The 19,157-nt window shown below is 47.3% G+C and overlaps 1 protein-coding gene across 2 annotated transcripts in view; it reads left to right on the top strand.

Annotated features, from left to right (window-relative positions):
• The first annotated feature begins 516 nt into the window (after positions 1 to 516).
• LOC126528091 (prolyl 4-hydroxylase subunit alpha-2-like) overlaps positions 517 to 19,157 on the top strand; it is a 52,034-nt gene continuing 33,393 nt past the window's right edge. The window contains exons 1-5 of one of the 2 annotated variants that reach the window (XM_055069117.2): positions 517 to 737; positions 3,994 to 4,172; positions 10,203 to 10,367; positions 11,148 to 11,308; positions 18,243 to 18,270. In XM_055069117.2, coding sequence (XP_054925092.1) covers positions 541 to 737; positions 3,994 to 4,172; positions 10,203 to 10,367; positions 11,148 to 11,308; positions 18,243 to 18,270 — 730 coding nt within the window. In that variant the 5' untranslated portion in view covers positions 517 to 540. The remainder of the gene's footprint in view (positions 738 to 3,993; positions 4,173 to 10,202; positions 10,368 to 11,147; positions 11,309 to 18,242; positions 18,271 to 19,157) is intronic. The other variant, XM_050175954.3, reaches the window with a different exon arrangement.

A 19,157-nucleotide genomic window follows, 5' to 3' on the forward strand; every position in this document is an offset into this window, starting at 1 on the left:
TCTTTCACTCTTCCGTCACTTTTCGTGGTCTGACATGTTGTCTTGCACAATGGGCCGATAGCTAAGACAGTTCAAGCCCTGGCAGATCAAGGCATCAGTATTCGCGGACGCGAGCCCTAGGACAAACATGCCAATTCCGTACCGCCATCATCCCATCGCTTTCATTTGATCGTCGATAAGAGCACCGTTCCTCACCAGAAAGAAAACAAGCTTCGCTTAAACCGATTCCGCTCTAGCGCTTGGGACATTCATAAATTGTGCAAGAGTCAACTTGCGAGAGGGTCACTTTTTCACGTGCGTAGAAATTGTCTTTTGCGCACTTACTCGTAAGATTTGTTCAAACAATAGCATTTTTTTATGCTCATAAGAGAACGTCTTGCAATAACAATGGACAACGAAAAGGCACTCTGTCTCCAGGCGCATCGGTGTCGAGAGACTAAAAGTATTGCCTTTTTGTGACCGAACGACGCCTCTTTTTCACCCAGACATTTCCCCCCCCCTGTCGCTGCTTCGTAGTTTAACCGTCCTTCTGCAGCGGCGATGGGCTGCCGGCTACTGCTCGCGACTTTTGCGTCGCTCTGTCTCGCCTCCCTGTTCAACCCCGATGCCGTCAGCGCAGCCAACGTCTTCTCGTCGGTGGCACACATGAAGGACCTGATGTCCCTAGAGCGAAGGCTCGTTTCCAAGGTCGGCGACTTCCTACACCGCATGGAAACCAAGCTGGACCACCTGCGCAGGTGAGAGAGAGAGAGAGAGAAGGGAAGACAGAAAGGCAGGGAGGTTAACTAGACTGAGTCCAGTTTGCTACCCTACACGTGGGGAGGGGAATGGGGAGTGAAAGAGGGAGAGAGAGAACTTAGGTGTAGGATGTCTACAGTCTGGCACTCAAGTCTGTTTCCCTCAGGTAGCGAAAAAGCGCTCGAACTGCTTTCTGGGCCAATGAACTATGAGGCCAGGCCCCCAAGATCTTCGCTTCCGCAAATGGCCTGTCATCCAGTCTATTTAAGGCACACTGGAGAGTCTCGCGTTGATTATCGAAGCGAGAACAGTGGCACAGAAGGTGACTGATGGTCTCTTCACACTTGCACTTCGCGCACATTTGTGAATCCGCCATTCCAATACGATAGCTGTAGGAGTTGGTGAATGCTACTCCTACCCACAGCCGACACAGCAGTGTTGCGTCACGTCGTGGAAGGTTCGCTGGTAATGTAAGTTTCAGTGATGGGTCGAGGCTGTGTAAACGACACTTAGAGTTCTGAGGTGTATGCCAGCAACCTAACGTGATTGTACGAGCGAGACTGCGAAGCTCTCTTGCAGCGTCGACTCTGGATAAAGGTATAAGGAGTGTCGGTGAGCCAGCCTGGGCACGTCGGGCAGCGTCATCGGCGAGGTGATTACCAACGATGCCACAATGTCCCGGCCGCCACTGAAATATGATGTCATGTCCTCTTTCAGAAGCGCAATGGCAGGTTTCGTTGATTTGGGACACCAGCTGTTCATAATTGCCACGTCGTAAACTTCTCAAGCTCTGGAGGGCTGCTTTCGAGTCACAAAATATTGCCCATTTGTTGGGCGGTTCTTTTTCAATGTATTTCAAGAGCGGCCAGTTCAGAGCCTGTAGATGTCGTTACGTGTGATGTCATAAACTTGATGACGACCGATTGAAATGGTAGAACAACGGCGCCCGTAGAATTTTCCGAGACGGAACCGCAGGTGAGGAATTGCCAGCGTCCTTCCCTCTGTGCATTTGTCTAGTTACGCACGATCGTGATTTATTTTGCAATTTTCGTCGTACGTTTTTTTTGTAGCTTTATGCTTACTTAGTTGTAGCTTTATACTTTTAAGTTTACCTGCCTGTTCGTTAGTCCCTCTTCCCACCATGCCCTGCTGGCCGCCGTTCAAGTTAGCCGCTAAGCTAGATAGAAATTCCCTGCTACCTTTATTTGCTTCTAAATTAAAGGGGTCCTGAACCACCCCTCGGGTTTGGGGAAAAACACAGTCCACGCATTGCATACGCTGTTGTGAACATCACAGTGAAATATTGGATTCGTGCGCGACGCGTGGAGTTCACAAGCGTAGCGCCAAGTCACCTTTTTCTCATATGCTCTCTTTTCAACAGAAGCCTGTTCCTGACCCTTTTCTGAACCCTTTATTTCGTGATATATCAGATTACCATACGCGGCTGCTATTGGCCAATAGCTGACATCACTCGAAATGGGTGTTTGGAACAGTGCCCTTCTTACTTTTACTGTGTATATATACCGAAGGAGTTTAATAAGCAGGCTGAAGTAAGCTAAATTCTTATTTCAAATTTCGATAATAATTACGTACTTCCGGAACAATCCAAGTATAGTCCGCTCAAGCTTGGTTGCACCCACTCGCGTAGGAATGAAACTATTGGCCACCTCGCTTATCGGTGTCGTAGCCGTTGGGTCTCGCTGATTTCGACTAGTTTTGAACACTCGACTAGCCTCGAACCATGCAAAACTTACGGTCAGGCCACACGTACGCTTGCAATCGCACGCTCACTCCTGGTCGCTCCGGGTTAGGCGCCTTGGCAGACTCTGCTTCGTACTGACCTATTGATTGAGCTTCAAAACGCGCAACAGTTACACGGTTACTATGCGTCGGTCAAGCTGGTGCAGGACAAAGCCGGTCTGCCCCGCGTAGCCCGACCAGCCCTATCATCGCGCACTCAAGCCGCGCCGTCCACAAGGCAAACGCTGCCCATACGCACAGTTGCATGTAGTTGCCGTCTGCTACGTAGCGCAAATACCGCGGCTACACTCCGCTAGCTCCGCGACGCGGCGTTTGCTGAGCGCACTGCGGCTCTCTGAGGACAACCGCGTTTTGAATGACCTGGAGTCTTGCGTTAACATCGATAATCAAATTTGAACTGTGCGACACGGTGACGTGACGTAGACGAAGCATTGTGGGCACGCCGCGCCCTGCCGTAGCCTTCGCAGGGCAAGGCATTGAATAAGGAGCGGCGCGAAAGGGATGTTTGACCGCCAATAACTCCGCTTGTGCTGAACGCATTGTAGTACTCTTCGGCAAAGTATTGGTGAAAAAGTTCTTTTCTTTAGTTTCAAATGCATTTCTCGACTTCGAGGAAATGTACTTGGGCCGCTTTAAGGCAACCAGATACTGGTACAACTAAGCCTCTATTTAAAGTACTGGAAGGAAGCCAGAAGTTATATCATTGAGTTGAGAACTTCAGTAAATAGTCAAACAAACAAACACACAGACAAACAAACAGACAAACTTTATTAAACTAGACCATACCTGAACCCCTCATACACTTAACACTTACTTCAATCAAGAGCAAACTAAGTGAAAATGCCTGGGTGTAGTCAGCAGAAAGCGCAATGAGTTATCATAAAACATAAACAACGTTCGTAACGAACACAAGGTTTCAATTAGTGTTCATCGGCTGGGACAAAGCAGCTGGCGCCATCTGGTAGAGCCGGCTTTGAGCTCGCATTGTCTAGCATGGCGGCACTGAAGTTTCCTGGGGGAACTCCTGCAGGCGCCGTATGTAGCATAGTCGGCTACCAATTACCGCTTGCTTCCCTGTCTCTCCCACTTACCGATAAAGAGTGGTAGGCCAGAGTCCATCTCCGACCTCTCCTCCGTTCTCTTCATAAAACCGTGTCCTCATGCAATGGGCAGCTTCCTAAAAGAAGAACGGCCCCGTCTGAAACCGCCATGGTAACGTTTTTGCCGTAGCACCACGTGGATACATTTCGAGGCATTTTTAACGCAACGAGTTTCCGCGATCGATTTCTTTAACCCTTGTTTCCTATCCAGAAACTTTGTTAAATAGAGCCGACGTTGAGTTCATACCGGCGATTCGATATTTTGATCCCATTAGGGACTAGGAATATTTGTCGGTAGACTTCGACCGCACCTTGTTAAATCGCAAGTTTTGTAAATTCGGACTTGCTGAATCAATAGATGTGAGATCACTGCTCTATTCTCTATCGACTGCAGCTTTCTGAACGACTACTACGAAACAAGGGCGACCAAAGACCGGAAGCTGACACCCTCTTCGACCGAGCATGAGTACGACACCCGCATGGCCCGTCGCATCGACCCGTACAACACCATAAAACGGCTGTCGGTCGACTGGAACGAGATAGTGCACCACTTCAGGGTGCCCGACTGGACGGGTGAGTATTCCATATACTTTAGTTATTTACAGGAGGGATTGCACCAGCTCTACACAAAGCCTTCTGCGGGAATGGACCACGAGTCATACTCATTGCGACAAAATTGAAATACTAAGCATATACATACTACAGGCCTTTAATTCGGCCGAGTAGGAAAAGGGTGCACAGCGAGCCCTTCCACCTCTCTGGCTTGGGCGACCTGTCGCGGCGCGGTTTTAGTGTGTTGTCGTCGCGTGCTGTGGAACGATTTGGAGATGTTCTAGTTGTTTCATTGATGAAATTTACTTGATGTCACTTGACACGACGTCGTCGAAGGACGATTGTGTAGTCTCTCGGTGAAGCAGTGATTACAGCACGCGGAAATTTTCTATTCGCTGCTCAAACATGCACGACATGCGTCATCAGCCGCGGTTTGTGTACGCGCTGTGAACTGTACTGTCTCTGTGGGTTATTTACTCGACGAGCAGCAGCGGCGACTATGAATTGCCAGCGTGAATTGGGAAATATTCTCAATAACTGGTGGTCTGGCGTAAGAACTAAAACACAGTTGCGCGATTGTCTCTATCTTAGCGATGTTTAGTAGCGGAATTGCTTTCAAGTTTAATTGGACAATATCGCGTGCTCCCCTCACTCAATGCCTCACTGGAGGCCTGTGAGATATTTTAAAATAAAATAAAAAATAAGAGTGCTCGTGTACGGCCAACGTAACGCAACCCCGAAAGATCGAAGCGGCGATCATTACAAAGTAATTGCGTAAACCACCACCATGGTTCTCACGCATTTCAAGTATAGTAGACATGAAATCATTATGTAATGTCTTCGTTAGCCTCCAGTACGAGGCCGATGGCGTTGCTAAACATAGCGACCACTGCGGTTGGTGAACTAGCATGATACATATAAGCTTTGTGCTACGGCATTGCCATTTGGCCCCGTAAACTGCTAATATCCAAAAGGGATAGTGCAAAAATAATCCAGTAGCTATTTGTGCGGGCACAATTTCCGTAAAGCGGGCAAATGCGTCGGAGAGGACGGGATGAACGAGACCGAAAAAAAAATTGTTTTCGTCCTATTTTTCGCAAAAGAAGAAAGACACTAGCTAACGTCCCAGAGAGAGAGAGAGAGAGAGGGCTCTTTATTAGAAAAACAGGGAATTTTGCCGGCGCGTATATAACCGCTGGCATGCTACTCTGTATAGGGATGGGGAATGGGATGAAAAGATTCCAGAAAAGAGTGGGCGAAAAAAAGGATAAAAGTAAATATGAAATGTCCGAGTGGACCTGATACTAATATTCACAGGTGGCATGGCGGGTAAATTTGGGCTTTTGTATAGGAAGGATGCAATTTTTAAAGCTTTCCTATTTGACCAATTTCTGTCAGGTATTTGAACAATAAATCCAACACCCATTGCTGTTTTGAAGGGCCGGGCATTGGACCTAATATGCTATGTAACGTTAATGGTTCGTGGCAAATCATGTCCATTTGGTACTCTAAAAATTGTCTCTCGTCGCGGTGCGCGGGGCATTCTAGTAATATGTGCTCAATTGTCTCTAAGTTGCGACAGTTATCACAGTATGGGTTAGTGGTTAATCCTATGTGGTACAGATAATTGTTCGTGTATGCCACGTTTTGTCGAAGACGATGGTACAATGTCTCTAAGTATCGAGGAAGTGGTCGTGGAATTTTCGGTCTCATATCTGGGTCAATGTAACGTAGGAAGTTATCTTGGTGAAGCGGCAGATTCAAGATGCGGTCTTTTTCTTGATAGGCATATTTTTTTGCCATGTTTGAAGCGTCGGCTTTTGTAAAATATGTTCTTTTGAACTTGCGGTATTGGAGTCCATTTCTGGCAGCTTCGTCCGCTCTTTCATTTCCCGAAATGCCGGCATGGCCAGGTATCCACTGGAACTTTATGCAGTGCCCAGCAATCTTAGCCCTGTGGTGAAGATAAGCAATGTCAAATGCTGCTGGTTGATTATTGCAACGCTTGTGCCTGTTCCACATACTTTGTAGGGCTGCTTTTGAGTCTGTGAAAATCACCCATGTCATTGGCGGTTGCTGTCGAAGTACATACACAAGGGCCTCCTTAACGCCATATAGCTCCGCTGAAGTAGATGATGTCGCTCGCTCAAGACGAAACGAGAATCGTTGCCCTGTACAGGGAACAAAAAGTCCGCATGATGAACGATGTGGAGTTGTAGAGCCAGTTGTGAAAATGTGCGTTGCGGCTGCGTATTCTTTGTGCATATATTCGAAAGCTATCTGATAAGTCGCTGCTTGAGGCATTTTCTTTTTCGCACTGATTCCCGGTATATATGGCACGATTTCCAGTGGGGACAGTGTCCATGGTGAAATGTTTCGCGGCATAATTTGTGACGCCTGAGCAGGAATCGAAACAGATATGCTTCCGACGGCCTGCCCAAAGCTAGATGTAGCACGGGTTCTGGAAATATCCTTTAAAAAGTGAGTCTTCGTATGAATGACGTGGCGGAGGTGTATCCGAAGTGTCTCCTGCGAACATAGCACTTCCAGAGGCAGGCATCCAGCTTCTGCTACAGTCCCTGAGCGGGACGACCCCTTCGGAAGGCCAAGACATACGCGAAGGCAGTTGTTTCGTGCTGCCTCGGGGTTTCTCTTGCTTGTGGGAGATATTTTGTGCAGGATCGGGAGGTAATATCGTAGTGTTCCGTCGACGTAGGCCTTATGGAGGAGCACCATTGATCTACAGTTGCTGCCCCACTGTGATCCGGCTAAATATCGGAATACGTGCGACGCCGAGGAAATCTTCTCACTCAGTTTTTTCACTTGGGGCGACCATGTGAGGTTCCTATCGATCGTCACTCCAAGAAACCTTTGCGTCTTGACGTATGGAAGGGCACGACCACCCAACACGAGTGGGTATTTTTCCATACACCTCCGCGTGAAAGCCATGGCAACGCTTTTGTCGGGGGACAATTTCAGACCCCTTGGATTTAGGTAGGCCGATATATTTGCTAGCGCTCTCTGGAGGCGTTGTTGGGTGGTACTGCGGGAACGCGCCGCACTCCAAATGCAGATGTCGTCCGCATACAGTGTGATTTTGACGCCAGGGGCCAGGTTTCTTTTCAGATGAATGAGGACTAAATTAAATAATACCGGGCTTAACACAGCTCCTTGTGGCACTCCCTTCTCGACGGCATAAAGTGCCGTGGGGCCATCCGGGGTACACATGAAAAGTTGGCGTCCTTGAAGATAGTCTTCAATCCATGCGTAGAGCCGTCCTCCAAGACCAAGGGTTTCCAAAGCGTCAAGTATTGCTTTATGATAGACTGAATCATATGCTGCCTTAATGTCTAAAAATAATGTAGTAGGTATGTTTCCAAGGACCAATTCCTCTTCAATTGATGAGACCAAGGCAATGACATTATCAATTGCGGATCTATTTTGCCGGAAGCTATTAACCGATATAAGCAGGGCGGCCCGTGGGTTAGGGCCGCGGAGACCAAAGGGTACCAGGGGTGTATAAGATCGGCTGGCTGTACGCCATAGCGGACAGCCAATTTTTTATGCGAACACCCCCTGAAACGCGTCACGCGTCAATACGCTCTGGACAGCTTAGCACTGGCGCGCGTTAAAGCCGACTCTCGACGACTAGCTGAAGAACTTCAAGCGTATTCGTTCTTGTCAAGTGCTATGCCGCGCGCTCAAAAAAATTCAACAACATTGTTCAAAAGAGCAAGAAACTCTGGCGCTGGGTAGCATAACCTGCTCTTGTCTTGGCCTTGCGACAGTGCATAAAGAGGATCATCTTTGTCGCATGTTGTTACAAGCATATCACAGGACTCGCAACAAAACTCTGTTTATTAGCTTAGCTGTGCAACCTCCAACATATAACAAACCGAGTAAGTCACATACTTTGGTGTAGCGACTTGACATTTACATAGGTCGCCCAGCTCGTCGTGAAACTTTTCAGACAGTTTCATAGCCATTTCTTCAGCATCAATACCGGGTATCTTGGCTTATTTCGGGCTTAATGACTTGGCCTTCCCAGTCCGATCAAGGGCAACAGCAACGGCCCTGTCGTCCAGGTAATCGTTGCCACGACACGTTTGTCGAATTTCACCGGAAGGTGCCTCAATTTTATCGCTATTCTGCTTCAGCACATAATTGACACTTATCTACAGCAAGAAACGTGTTCCCATAGTGGACGGTGTCGTGAACGCCAAGGCTTGAAAAGTCTCTTCTGTAAGGGCGTCGTTTCCTGGGGCGACTGAACACGATTGTACATTCCTTATGCAGGCGTCGAACTCGTTTTTTAGCCACAGCAAACGATGATCATGCATGTTGCAGATTGGCGCCTTGTAGCCACATCCTGGACAGGAAGTATAATGAATATTAAGAAAATGATTTAAAGTATCCATAAAACAAATGGCCGCTTCCTCAAAATCACACAGGGCCCTATCTCCACGGTAATTATCCTAGAGATGTCGTAGTGCTGCCCAAACCTACCGTAAGCACAATCGAAAAGCGCGCAACACATTTTGCTTTTCGATATTCGACAAATGCACATGTTTCCTTGTCAGGTTTCGAGAGAGGTTCACACTCGTCGGCTTCTGGTACTGGTGCGGCTTCTGCACGTATGTACCACTTATAACGTCACAGTCATCCAAGAGCTGCCTTTCGGGGAACTGACTTCGGACATAATTTATCGCATGAGACGGGCCACGGAAGACGTGGGTTCGTGCCCCACCTGCGGCCAGATGCTTTTTCATCCACTTTCATTACGCAATATGGCGGTGCCTGTGAGAAAAAAGGTGTATATAGTCTCAAGTGTCTCGCACAGCAAGCAATGATGTGCCTTACAGCAGATATGTAAAATGGAAGCAAGAAGTGCGAGGCACAGATATAAAAAAAAGTAAAAATAAGAGAATGCTAACTACAAAGTTTCATAAGAAGCCAACAAACCAAGGCACCAAGGACAACACAGGGCGAAATTACTTGCGGCCGCAACTGTCGTCTGCCTGTCAATAATGCCCGCGTAAAATCGCTATCGCGCTCACCTATCACGATTTTCAGCATGCTTCCGGTAAGCGACTACATCCTCACTGCAGACCGAAAAATTCTAATAAAAAATATTCTACGGCGTTATCCGCGTTACCAATTCATGAGTAGACACTCTGACCGGTAAGCTTTCCATTACACTAGAAAGAATGGATACTGAAAATTGGTTGTCAGGTCCCTCTAAGGCAATTTTAGACCGCCCCCAGAGACCGCACAGCGCGTAGAGACACGTTTTATAAAACAAGATTGAAGGAATCGCACACATTGAACGCACTGCGCTGAAGCCAACGCGCCAATTGCATGAAGTTTTTGTAAGAAGTATGTTAAACGGTGCGTACAGGTATGTTCAACATTACCCCCATTGAGTCCACACATTCGCATGCGTGTAGCCGATTTGTTTATTATAATTGTTTCTTCTTCTAGTGGTGGCAAGAAAAAAAAACGTACATTAAGACTTGGGCAAATTGAACCTCTGTGAACCAAATGGGAATCGGTTTCAATTTTATATCCTAATCAGTGACCATGGCGCTCTGTGCACCACTATGGATGAATAGACGATCGAGGAGATGTTATACGTTCCGCGATCCGTCACAAATGGTGACATAACATATTTTGTCCTTTCTCGTAACGCCTGCAGCCAATATATGCGCCAACCAAAAAAAAAAAAAAACGGGCAACACGTTTGGCTGTACAATAAGTCGATATTTATTTACTCCTCAATTATTAAAACTCACTAGAACATACACAAAGCATCTTCCTATTACTTTAACTCTCTTAAGTTGTGTCTGCACTGTCTCAAAATAACATCATGCAACTTCAACACATTTATCGACAGTTCAGCATAATCACTAATGACTCAAGCGGGTTGGTGGAGTGCCCGTGGTACTCGTCGTTTTCCTCAATTTTGCCGAAGCAAGTCCGCTTTGCCATGCTGAAAGAAGTGCCAGAGTTCGCGTGCTTGACTTGTCGCGTGTCGTCCCTCTCAAATGGCAGAGATCGAGAACCTAATGATGGAGTCGAACGACACGCTCCCGCGCCCTAGCGACCTGCTGGACGCCGGCGAGGCGCTCGTCCTCATACAGAAGATCTACCGTCTCAACCTCACCGACATGACCAAGGGAGTCATCATGGGACACAAGGCAACGTCGCAGTTGACAGGTAGGCGTGCCATAAACAAGCCTCTTGGTTTCGTTAAACGATTGATGGGTTCCAGTTCAGGTGGATGACATTGTTATGCGAACATTTGCTACTTTGACAATATTTGTGTATCGATCTATCTAGCGGCCAACGTCTTGTTGCTCTCATGCATGTTTCGTTAAGCTGATACGTACCAAAATTGGCATAATATGACAAGAGTGTATGACGAATATAAATTATAGGTCACGACACGAATGTCCTGACATGCGTGTCATGTAGGTCATGAAACAGCCGCAAGGCGGATTTTAGAGCAGGCCCTAAGACCTAACAGCACGTTTTAGGTTTCTTTGTATTCTCGTCGGAGAAAAGACATGTATAGCAAATGCAAGGAGGGTATGAAGCACTACTCCTAGTTAGGAGTGCTACACGGAAAAATTATTCGCACGATATAAAAATACGAGAAATAAGGACAAGAAGTGGAACCAGAGTACGCAACACTGCAGTTTTCGTCACTTTATCACAGGCAGTCAATCAGGGCGATTAGCTTCAAAGTCTGAAGCATCTCTTATAATTTTTTTTTCTTGACCAAAATATGCTTGTCCAGCGAATGTCTCAAGATCACGCTTTCTTGCGCGAACATTTTTAAAAGGGGGGAGGGGTATTGTGAGGCTGGGGCGGAACACCAAATAAGATGAGTGGGTAGTATCAACGCAAGTTGACGCAATCAATGTGCTTCAACTGTGTTCGCGCAGGTTCTGTTTACCAAAGCGTTGCCTTCCCCTTTTTACCCCCGATGTGCAGCGCGAGACTGTCTGTACTTCGGCCAGCTGCTGTACAGCAAGTATGACTTCGAGGGCGCCACCAAGTGGTTCGAAGAGGCACTCGCAAGGCTGAGCCTCGAGAAGCATCCCTCCATCACGCCAAAGATGGTGCATGATTACCTCAACAGCAGTCTCGAACAGGTAGGCCCCGCTCAACACATGACTGTGCCTGCACTCGCATTCTCAAGGAACGTAACACCATTCCCTAGTGAAGGAACACGTGGCAAAAATAATTAATGATAAATTAAAGGATACACACACGCCACAAAAATATTAATCAGCCCTTCCACTCTGTGAAGAACGACAAGCAGCGAAGCTGTGTGTTTTACCTCAATCGACGCACCTATGTATATGCAGGTATTAATATTTCATATTTATCATTTAATCATCATCATTATTTCATTACTACTACTACTACTACTACTACTACTACTACTACTACTACTACTACTACTACTACTACTACTACTACTACTACTACTACTACTACTACAAACATGTAGTTGTCCGTTTCCCTCCCGTAGAAGCCCACGTATTAACAGCAGACAGGAATTCCACATTTACAACTTAACTGTGACTTACGTAATTAAGAAAAATAGATGAAACTAGGCGTAATATTACGAGTTGTCTTAGCGGCTAATTGTCATTTAACTTATTTCGATAAAGCAATAGTTACAGCCGTTTTCTGTAACGATACTCCCTCCGCAGACGGGCATGTATTGATAGCAGACAAGAATTCCGTAACGTTTACAACTTCTCTGTGAACTAATTATGACAAGCAAAAGAAGCTCTGCGTAATAATATAGCCCTCTTAGCGGCCAATCTCGGTGTCGTATTTTTTTTTTCAGGACACCTCGATTAGATAGAGAGCTACATAGCATTCGTGAGAAACTGGAGAAGAATATTTTTTCGTTTAGACCCGACGCGTAGACGGACGGACATCGACCACCGCCAGAGGGTAGCTATACACAGCTTCGCTCTAAAAAAAATGTTGGAATGTGATTCAAACTTCCGTTGAAGTCGATAAAAGACAAAGTTTTCGTGATCTAGTTAGGCTTGGGAATGGAGTGCGTGGAGCTTATCAACTTATTCTGAGAGGCCCGTAGCTTCTACACCAGCAGCGTCTGCGTCTTCTAGCAGAGGCGCAGCGTTCCAATGACAGCATCTCAAAACACTGCCTTTCACGAGAGAAAGGAACCCTAGAACGTGCCCCCTGTCACAGGTACCTCTACATGTAATCAGTACCCCTAGTAACACCGCTACCAGATCTATCTTCGGGACATCTTCAGCTCGTGCTATCTCCGGGATCGGCCCACGAAAGAGTCTAGAAACGTGCCCGATACAGAAAAGGAAGGGTAGCTCGCCAAGGAAAGCATTGTCTTTAAAACAAGCCGACGGCTGCAGCGGATCTCGGTGCGGCGAGTCACGTGATGCGTTGCCAAGGCTACGGTGCAGCTGCGGTCAAATGAAGGTTAAATTGCTGGCGACGGCGAAACTCGTCTCGACGCGGTTAGTAGAGCTTTCACTTTAAATATTTGGAGGTCGCTTAAGCTTCGCCTTTAAGAGTGGAACGCCCCCCGATAGCATTCAAAGATCCCTGACTGCTTCTCACGCTTCCCGGCAACTGTAGCTTAAGTAACCGTAATGTTTACCGGGAAACACTGGCGGCGAACGCTACGCACAAAAGCGAGCTTTTTGGTAGAAACCGCGGCTTCTTGTATGGGACGATCTCGTGTTACTGTTTCGCACTTTTAATATTTCAGTCTCAGAAGGTCTAACAGAAAAAGTATGTGCTGTCGGTTTTATTTTACATGACATTTGTTTTTGCTTTGTCATTCTCAAGATTGCGAGGAATAACTTCGTAAAGAATGAAAGACAAACTATGAGCAACCTTGGTTATAAAGGAGTGGTTGGGTATGCGTGCTTCGAAATAAGTTTTGCCGAAACGAAGTTTTGCTGAAAGAGATCTTGAATTCTGTGGTTTTGCGTGCCAACACCACGATTTCGATTATGAGGCACACTGTAGTGCGGGCTCCAGATTAGTTGTGACCACGTGCGGATCTTTAACACGCCCCCAATACTGTGTTGGAAAGCGCTGCTAGGCTGAGCTAAGCGAGTATATAAGCAACCACGCGTCCCACACAACAACTGAACTTTTATTCACTCCGAAGCTCACGAAGAAAAGTCACGTGGTTTCTCGCACCTGCGCTCTTGGCATTGCGCACAAAAGCGCCGTTTCGCGGCGGTACAATACTCCCCCCTTGTGAATGTGTCAACATTGAGCTGCGGTTCATAAGTCCATTCGCAACGGAGGTCTTGTGCGCCGTCCACTCCGTGTGAACCTTTCGACGACTGGTTGGGTCGATTCAGTCGGATGAGGGCTGATGAGGGCGGATGAGGGTTTCTTTTAGCGTTGCATATGCTTTTTCAGTAGGCGGCTCGAGTAAAAGATCTCATATTTCACTGGCTATCGGCGGCGGGAGACTGCTTACGACGTAGTGGTATTTGGTAAGGTTTGCTGTGATGCGTCGTGCTGCGAACTGCGCTTCTACATGAATAAACCAGAGTGCGGGGTCCACGGTCCAAAAAGGGGGCAGCTTACCGTCGACTGAAGAGACTGTCGGCGTAACGTCCGCCGTGGACGTCAAAGTCATGGCGACGTTGATGCTCAACCCAGGTGGCTGTTTATCACGTCCGGGTCACCAATGTTGGAACGCGCTGCTAGGCTGAGCTAAGCGAGTATAAGCAACCAAGCGTCCCAAACAACAGCTGAACTTTTATTCACTCCGAAGCTCACGAAGAAGAGTCACGTGGTTCCTCGCGCATGCGCTCTTGGCATTGCGCACGGAAGCGCCGTGAAACGGCGCTACACCCGGGACGCGTATTTAGAATTGCTCGTAGGTACAACGGGGCGTGCCACTTTTGACGGAGCTCGACGTTTCTGCGCAGGCGCGAGTAAGAGCGGGCGCGAGAGAGAAGATCTGGGGGCTTTTGCTCCTTGAATATATGACAGCCTAGGCACTACGGAGGAGGTTTCTTAGAGCGCGTTGTATTCGTTTGTCCCCTAGACATGCCGGCATTGCGGAGTTCGGTCGAGTTGGTTTATACGCTCCGCCGCTGGCTGCCCGCGCGGTGAGGCAGTGGGCGCGGACGCCGCTTGGTGATCGCTGTGTCTGAAGGGACAATGTTCTGACTGGTGTTTTATAAGTCGCGGGTCGCTTTTTTCGTCGTGACGATAGATCGGATTTTTTACAAGCACTGCTCCAGGAGGGCACATGTAACCGGCAAACGGAGGCCTCAGGAGAGCACCTGAGGTTATATTAAAGCAGGCGGCGCAGGATCTCCGGGGCACCCAAGCGGTAGCGGGGGGATCAAAGTTGGAAGCTGGGCGGCCCGTGGGTTGGGGCCGCAGAGGCCGAAGCGTGCCTGGGGGTGTTCGCATAAAACATTGGCTGTCCGCGATAGCGGACAGCCGATCTTATACTCCCCTGGCATGCGCAGGCCTCTGTGAGCCCCAACCCACGGACCAGTCCGGCTTCTAGCTTTGATATCCCCGTTGCCGCTTTGGTGTCCTGGAGGCGCCGCCAATAATGCGAAATAATGACACGTTGTTTTCATTACTAAAAACATGATCGATTAAATATGATTGCGTCGAGCGCCAACTTGCGATGCTATGTTCAGCACAACCGCGCCCCGCGACTTCTGCCGGCACGCCTAGGGACAAGCGCATACACCGCGCGCCAAGAAACTCCTCCGTAGTACCTAGGCAGAGTCGTATTTTCAAGGAGCAAAACTCCCCACATTTCCTCTCTCGCACCCGCTCTCATTCGCGCATGCGCGCAAACGTCCGTCGTCTCCGCAAGTTCCACGCCCCGTTGTACCTACGAGCAGTTGGAAATACGCACCCGGGACACGGGCGTTCTTGCATTTCGCTCCCATCGAAATTCGGCCGCCGCGGCCGGGATTCGATCCGAAGACCTTGTGCTCAGCAGTGCAACACCAACGCCGCTTTACAAGCTTATAGGTTATTTATAAGTTTACAGTTATTATTGGTTATAGGTTATTTTATAAGTTTTACAGCGTAAGCTGTTATGGGCTCATTCTAATAGTCGTTTGGGTTGGCGATGATGTCCGCTACTTCCGCCGTCGGTGTCCATATAGCAGCTGTCGTCTGGAATGAGAAAAAAAAAATGAGCCAGTTCCCGCTGGAATCAAACCCGGGCCCGATGCATGGGAGTCAGCTAGTCTATACCACTGAGTCACGCCACTCCTTTTTTCTTTATTTCCAGCTTGGCTACAAGCCTCAAAGGAGTTTGCGATCACAGATCACACTCGTTTTATATGTGCTAAAGTATCCAACGTCGATACCACACATTCATCGCAGTCAATCGTCTTGTACACGTCACGCACTTTCACAACCACCTCCACGAAATATTCGTACACAGATCGGCCTTTAACATCACAGTGTCTATATGTTAACGGAGTACGCCAGACTGCGTGCAGCCCGAGTAAAAGGATGACATCCATTTGTTGAAAATCGCGTTCAGGCGGTAAAAAAAAAACAAATGCCACGCGGAAATAGGGGTAGGTCTGTCTTTAAAGTTCTCTGTATTATATGCCAAAATAATATAGCATTGTTACAATCAATGAAGACGTGTTCGATCGTTTCAGCTTTGTTGCCCAAAAAGCATCTGCTTTCCCATAGCACGTAAATCCGTCTTTCTTCTAACCACGTTTTTAACAGGCAAGGTTCCCGTGTAAAACTTGAAAAAATATGTTTTATCGTTCGCCGGCATCCACCGTTCGCCACCACTTGCAAGCATACAGCAGAAAAATGTCCTTGAAACGCGTCCTAGCGTCCGACGAGACAAGCGATGTGATGTGCGCGCTGTGTAGCGTTGCTACGTGCATATTTTGCATCGCACTTGCATATTATTACAAGTAGAACGCCATGCAGCAGGTGCACAGATGGTGGTACAATGCGATTAAACAAGGTTTGCGAAAGAAAAAGAAGTTTAAGAAGATGTACACAACAATACTAGAAGTGTGTGTGTGTGTGTGTGTGTGTGTGTGTGTGTGTGTGTGTGTGTGTGTGTGTGTGTGTGTGTGTGTGTGTGTGTGTGTGTGTGTGTGTGTGTGTGTGTGTGTGTGCGTGCGTGCGTGTGCGTGTGCGTGTGCGTGTGTGTGTGTGTGTGTGTGTTTCAAAGTGGTTGCTAATAAATCATGATCATCATCATTAGCATCGCATCGTTCCACTTGTCCTGCTATGTGACATACGCGCCGCGTAGCGTCTATGCGTCCGCCCTCTACATTGCACCTACATATAGTAACAGTTACATTAAACCAAGTGACACGCCATGTAGCGCTTGCATAGGCATCGGTACAATGTATATAGCGAAGCATTAAGGGAGAAAATGAACATTATGGAGATGTACAAATAGGGATTTAATGAAAAACATGTATGGCATACCTGATTCATTCAAGCAGGCTAGGTGACTGTTTGTCACCGTCCCGTTTCGAAGGAAATGCCAATAAATCATCATCATCATCATCGTTAGCATCGTATCGTGCCATCTGACACGCGACGTGGTATGCGTGCCGCGTAACGTCGAGACGTAGAAACATTTCATCGCAGTTCCGTTATAATGTACCAGGTGTCCCAATAGGCAGCAGTTGCATATAGCAGCTGCACGCGGCATGTTAGCTGGATCTGGTTAAATCAAGCAGGCTAGGTGGCTATTTGCCACCCCCTTTTCGAAGGCCATGCCAATCAACTATCATCATCATCAAATTTGCGCGCCATGGGTCAAGAGATGTGACATGCGTACCGCGTAATATGGATACCTGTGCACACATTATGGTGCGTCTTCGCAACGTACGGGCCGCTTCTGAAGAAGCGAATCGTAGAGCTACGCGCGCGACTGCAACCAGGCAATATCAGGCTCGGCAGACCCGCTGTGCAGAGAGAGCAGCACAAGCCGATAGCCACCGTCGACGCCGGGCGGACAGTTCACATCGTTCTCGTGAAAACGACGCAAGTAGACTTCGCCGCGAAGACCGTGTAGTGCGTGGTGCCGCAAATGGAGCGCCTGTGGAGCCGCTCCTCCAGCTTAATTAAGCTGTGACCATGCTGCGTGTGGCGTGCAGGCCTGCGACTTTCTTTCAATTCGTGAGTGCAACATAAGATTAGAAAGAAACCTCGCATATAAAAGAAAAACAGTAAAGCTGTTTGTTCGCGATGAGTTGTCACTTGAATTGCTTATGACCTATGTATTTTTAGCGCGTATTCTATTAGGGCGTTTTAGATTTTGCGCAAGCAACGTTATCGAACGTCAACCACCAGGCTTAAAAAACAGGGGAAAAATATATACAGAAGAAGCCCGAAAGAGTAGAAAAGGACGCAAGCCGGGAGTGGTATTTCGCGTACGCAAAGGTCCCCTTAGGTACCCAAACCCGGTTTCCGTACGCAAAATCTAAAACTCCCTATTCTATTGTGTAAGTAGCTAGCCATAATTTCTCCGAAATGATTAGCATTGCTTTTTATCGCTTTTTCACCTGACCGCGAACGAACTAGCCAACAGCACGACAAACATTCGTCTGGTCAGGTAACGTGTTATAAGAAGGAAACGGTAGCGGTCGTGCACGAATTCAAAAGGAAGAGGAAGTATCGCAATCCCACCGGGTTCCTTGTTTGCAGCTCAGCAGCCACTACATGTCGTCTCTTGAAGTACCAGCACGACCGATGTCGACGAAAATTTATTTAGGTCACTCACCACGGAACATTTTGTTTTCAGTTCGAAATGCAACAAGAGGTATTACTTCGATTAAAGCGGTGTGTATGCAGTACAATTATTATTTTTCTTGCGTTTTCCGTACGAGAATACGAAATGTGTGCTGCATTCCTGTACAAGATGCGCTGAGAATCCCATCAAAAATCTGCGCAATGTGGGTATGAAGTGATTTCAAGGCCACACTGAAATGTGTCTGTGGATATGTATCGTTCGTTCACGCATAAGCTCGCAGCGTAATTATTTAAACTCTGCCATGAGTCTGATATACGTTTACCCTTGTCTAGCTGGAGGAAGAACAGCGGTCCGGCACCGGTAAGTGGCACACCTACGTCATCGTTTTATTGTTTGAAAAGGAGAAATTGCAACTCTCTTCACTGATGGAGATTTGTAGTTGTCTTCGCTTTCTAGTTTAGTCGTCTAAAGGGCGTTCAATCAGGAATTGAATGCGATTAAACTTGCGAACGCAGTCGTATAGTTATTGAACTCTGCACCCACGGAAACCTTATCCTCTTTATAACATTCTGCATTATATATATATATATATATATATATATATATATATATATATATATATATGTTGCTGTAGAAGAGAGAGGGAGATAGCAGCTGACATCTTTCTACCTGCATATGATATTACCAAACAGAGAAAAAAATAAACAGTACTGATTCCCATTTATATTACAAAAGCCTGCCCTTTAAACAATCCACGAGCGCAGACTTTGTGAATAAGGGAACTGGACATACTCATTCAGGGAAGCGGAAGAAATTTACATAGTTTTAAATATTAACGCTGCCAGCTGACGCCAACTAATTACCATACCACCGGTAACTTCTCAGATTTTAATGTTTTTGCCGGCGCTCTTCCGAAGACGTTTTCATTGCCTTCATACCTCTTCCCTCACCCCCATTCGCCCCCCCCCCCCCCCGCCAAGCATTACAGAGAGGCAAAACATATATATGGCCACGATGGTTGCTATCTTCAAAAAGGCGCTTGCACGTGGCCCGGAGTAAAATGCAGACACGAAAGGTCGCGAACGACTGAACCCTACGTTCTTAACTCTGTTAACGACCTTTGTGTATGCCTTAAGTTAGACTTCCATCGCGTTTTTCACACAAAATGAATGAAAAAGACTAAGATTGTGCTAAGTAAAAAAGAAATTGACTGCCGCAACACTAGTTGAGCGCTACGCAATGCGGAG

Source organism: Dermacentor andersoni, chromosome 9 (genome assembly GCF_023375885.2).
Source record: "Dermacentor andersoni chromosome 9, qqDerAnde1_hic_scaffold, whole genome shotgun sequence".
NCBI lineage: Eukaryota > Metazoa > Arthropoda > Arachnida > Ixodida > Ixodidae > Dermacentor > Dermacentor andersoni.